General features: G+C 42.0%; 1 protein-coding gene across 1 annotated transcript in view; it reads right to left on the bottom strand.

Annotated features, from left to right (window-relative positions):
* Window positions 1-419: 419 nt before the first annotated feature.
* The window catches only part of LOC109962506 (cyclic nucleotide-gated cation channel beta-1-like), a 41,782-nt gene continuing 37,761 nt past the window's right edge, over window positions 420-4,440 (bottom strand). The window contains exons 26-30 of the mRNA XM_020604280.1: window positions 1,954-2,037; window positions 1,714-1,832; window positions 1,389-1,535; window positions 884-1,082; window positions 420-800 (exon numbers count right to left, since the gene is read on the bottom strand). Of these exons, the coding sequence (XP_020459936.1) occupies window positions 657-800; window positions 884-1,082; window positions 1,389-1,535; window positions 1,714-1,832; window positions 1,954-2,037 (693 nt within the window). The 3' untranslated portion in view covers window positions 420-656. The remainder of the gene's footprint in view (window positions 801-883; window positions 1,083-1,388; window positions 1,536-1,713; window positions 1,833-1,953; window positions 2,038-4,440) is intronic.

The following is a 4,440-nucleotide window of genomic DNA, read 5'->3' as shown; positions in this document are numbered from 1 at the left end:
CAAGCTGTTTGCCTATTGTCCTGTAGCCCATCCCAGCCTTGTGTAGGTCTACAGTTTTGTCCCTAGTGTCCTTAGACAGCTGTTTGGTCTTGCCCATAGTGGAGAAGTTGGAGTCTGATAGATTGAGTGTGTGGACAGGTGTCTTTTATACAGGTAACGAGTTCAAACAGGTGCAATTAATACAGGCAATGAGTGGAGGATAGGAGGGCTTCTTAAAGACAAACTAACAGGTCTGTGAGAGCCAGAATTCTTGCTGGTTGGTAGGTGATCAAATACTTATTTCATGCAATAAAATGGAAATAAATTATTTAAAAATCTAACAATGTGATTTTCTGGATTTTTTTTTAGATTCTGTCTCTCACAGTTGAGGTGTCCCTACGATGAAAATTACAAAACTGTCCATTCTTTGTAAGTGGGAAAACTTGAAAAATCGGCAGTGTATCAAATACTTATTTGCCCCACTGTATATCATGTCTCCACCTTCCTCAATCCCCTACACTTCCTTCTTACCTTCTCCAGCCACTCTCCTTCCCTCATTTGCCTTCAAACTATCACAACTTCTTTTCTTTCCTCTTCACCTTCACTGACACCTTCCTTTCATTGGTCATGGCAAGTGTTTCCTCCATCACCCTGGTACTGTGATACAGAGCAAGGTGTCACTGAGCATTTGGTGTGGCAATGGGAAGCAGCTCAAAACGCTGTAGGCCTGGCAGAGATGAGTGACGCGGGGTGTCCATGTCTCCATCGGTTCCAGAGCTGGAGACAGGAGATGCAGCAGGAAGGGAGGAGGAGATGGATGGCTGGAAGAGAAGAGTCTTGTCACTGTCACATGTGCATATACAGTATTTATTATCTGTTTTGCTCAGGTTGACAGTATGTTTACCTGTGATGAGATGTTGGATTTGCTGGTCTTCTCTTTGATTGTAGCCATAATTCCTTTAAGTCCAGAAGACTTCTCTGTCATCTCTAGCGCAGCTCTCAGTAATTTGGGAGTCTCTGCCCTGACAGGGGCCATCGGGACCTGAGGGGGTTCCTTAGCCTCTTCTTTGGGCTCAGGTTTCTTTCCTTTGTTAAGCAACTTCCTGCATGGGATGTATGACAGATAGAAAGAAAGTCACTTTCGGCTTTTCCCGTTTTAGGGGTCGCCACAGCAAATCGTCACACTGACAACTCGCATGTTGACATTTGGCATGTGTTTTACGCCGGATGCCCTTCCTGACGCAACCCTGATTCAAACCCAGGCCGCAGCGGCGAGAGCGCTGCGCCTTAACCACTACCCTACCAGGGATGGCTTGGATGACAGATACAAATCATAATTACTAAAGAAATCCTTTTTGTGGCTTCTAGAAAATGATAGCTGATAATATGCAATGCAATTTTTGCTCAACCTGGCCTTCCTGCGGAGTAGTTTCTTAGACTCTGGATAGTGGACCAAGATTTCATTCAGGTCTTTTTTGTCCAGGATGAAGAGGTTGGCAAAGCCATGAGCAATCACATTTGCGGTGCGCCTGTTACCCCCACCAACTGCAAGCAAGCTGTCAATCAGAAAAATAAAGGTGAAACCATGCTTTAATTTCAGTTTCAGGATTTTTTTATAAGAAATTTGCCAGAGACTGCAGGCTAAAGTCTTCAGTTCAAAGTTTTTTTAAATTGTACATTGTGTGTAAAATTTGCTTTAAATTACATATTTTTTATTCAACACCACCTCTTTACCTGATCTCTCCAAAGACTGATCCTGCTCTCAGAGTAACAAACACAGTTTTTCCATCTGGCCCGCCAACCACCTGCACCTCCCCTGCTTTTATGATGTACATCTCCCGACCCACCTCATCCTGAGCAATAACAACAAAAAAAAAAAGAGAGAATGTCATAGGTAGATAAGATAAAAAGCAATAAGCAGCTACCACATGCAGTTGTCTGATAAAAATGAAACACACTAAATGGTAAATGTACCTTTTTGCAGACATAGTCCCCTGGAAGGTAGACAACAGAGCGCAGGCTTTTTAGCATGTCAAAGATCATCTGTCTGTCACAACCCTGTCAAGATGAAAAGCAGACAAATAAAGAAAATAGCATTCTCTGGTTGACATCTGTGACAAATGCACTAACAAATACATTCAGAGTTGTTAGATACAGTAGTAACTGTTAGACCTTAATGTGTTATGCAATTTAGTAAGATTCAAAGTCTGCTCTAGTCTGTTTTGTTTCAAGGTTAGCAGACAGAATATTGATTCTGAAAAGTGAACCATGACACCAATTGTTTTCCTGCATTAATCTTGTGTTAGAATATTATGTCTGAATAAATAAATGAATGCCTTAGCTACACACCAGCACTCCAGCAGCCAGTGTGTGTGTTTCTGGAAGGGGGATCAACCTGGGTCGTGTTTGTAATTTTTGTTTGTGGTAAAATAAATCAGCACTAAATGAAGAAAGACGGACTCCTTCGTTATTCAGAGCTGTCCAATTAAAGAACTGGAGTGTTACAATTTGGTTCTGTGACCTTCGGAATTGGCTGAATACTGAGCAGACGGTCCGAATCGGGCCACTGGATTTGAGTCGGGAGTGAATTGACCCACAGATCAACATTTGCCGGCAATAACTACAGGTGAGCAGGAAACTTTTGCATATAATTCCTGCATATTGTATTTTACAAAATTTAGTTGATCTGTGTGGACTATAAATTCCCGATTAAAAAAATTGAACGATAAATGTAAGGATAAAATATCACTGTTATTGTGAAAATGTGCTGGTGTTGTTTTTGCCACACGTAAAGTTGCAAGCACTTTTGCTTGCTCCCATCATTTGAGGGATAGAAAAATAAGTGTCCTATTTATAGAAATCGATGACTATCAGAGACATAAAATCTACGTTAATAAGTGGATAACCACAAATTTTGACGGTTGTCTCCTAAAGTATTAGGACTTTTGCTCCGATGGGAAGACTATCTTGCTGTGAGGCGGAAGTCACAATTCTGAACGTCTAAATATTTAAAAGATGATCACTAGTAACTGTTAAATGACAAAATAAGGGCACAGGGAAATATTTTTTGTTTTCTTTACCTGTGGGTGTATTTCTGCACAAAGGCTGTTGAACGCTGTCGCACGCATATCCTATAGCAACAAGTGCTACTTGGGAAATTTCGTGTGAAACAGTGTACCTTGGGCAGAGCTGTGTTTGGTTCCAGGGTTGGGAATAGCCTATGGGAAAACTGTATTATAGAATTTGGGGTGACGGCGTGTTCACTGGAATTAAAACAGAACTGTTGATTGGGAAAACCCCCAGCGGTCACGCACATCAAAAGGTATTTTGATGTAGAACCTTTGTGACTGGACCAGCAGTTCTGGGCAGAGACCATTCCACTTTGAGACGCCAGTCACGTGTGCATAATTATCAATATGTCTGTAAATGTGCAAGAGTGGGAAATGTGTAAATCTGACTCTTTGGGGCCATTACTCTATAGGGTTTTGTTTAAATGGTTAAATACGGTTCCTAAAGATGAGCAGGATAATGCGAAAAACCAGTTTATTGCATGGGTCTTGCAGGTGCAAAATAAAGGGATGTTTGGTGATAGTGACAGTCCTCCCCCACAAGGGGATGCTATAGGACTATTTTTGAAGCAAGCCTGTCTTGCTGCTGTGAAAGCTAGACAAGTAGTCAGTAGCTGTACCTTTTTGACAAGAAACAAAAGCTGAAGCAAGATTTAAACAGGCTGAGGGTTTTCTTGCTGATTGTACATGTTTTTAAGAAATTTCAAGTGTTCTCAGTCTCCTTCAGCCAGTTCAAGCAAGTCACAAATGCCAGTTGAAGTTAATTCTCCAAGTGGCACTGTAATTCCAGTGCAAGCTGCACATTCTAGCACAAATTGCAGGGTGCAGTTTACACACACACCGCCATCTTCCCCACAATCTCCACGTGGAGAACGGAAGCCTATATTAAAGAGTGGCTTATCTAGACAGATGCCACAAAGTGCAACACAGGGCATGGCACCCCTGGTGGTTGTACAGGGAGGAATTCTATGCACAACCTCATTTCCAGGAGGTAAGAGTTAAAATCTGGCTGTTTAGACCAGTCCACGAGTCCAGAGATCCTTATCAGACAGTGTTGTGTGTGACCGCTGCAACAGACTATGCGCATCCCCATACTGTCTCATAAAACACAGAGAGTTGACCTGGCACCCCCACGCTGAAACGCATGCCAGCCTATGCCAAATTCATAAAAAATGCTTAAAATGTTCGAGACTGTATTACATTCCTCTGAGTAAACAGACTAAGCCTCACAAATGCCCCGAGTCCACCTGCTACACCTGTGGAGGCGTAATTTATGATGATGGTGATGATCATAAGTGTTATATCCAGAGCCTTCCCATGCCTGAAAAAGCGGATCATATTCCAGCAAAAAAATTAATATTCTACGACTTTGAAACATACCCCGATGATAACG

Source organism: Monopterus albus, unplaced genomic scaffold (assembly GCF_001952655.1).
Source record: "Monopterus albus unplaced genomic scaffold, M_albus_1.0 scaffold65.1, whole genome shotgun sequence".
Taxonomy (NCBI): domain Eukaryota; kingdom Metazoa; phylum Chordata; class Actinopteri; order Synbranchiformes; family Synbranchidae; genus Monopterus; species Monopterus albus.
The sequence above is the reverse complement of the archived record's forward strand: the minus strand, read 5'-3'. Positions and strand labels throughout refer to the sequence as shown.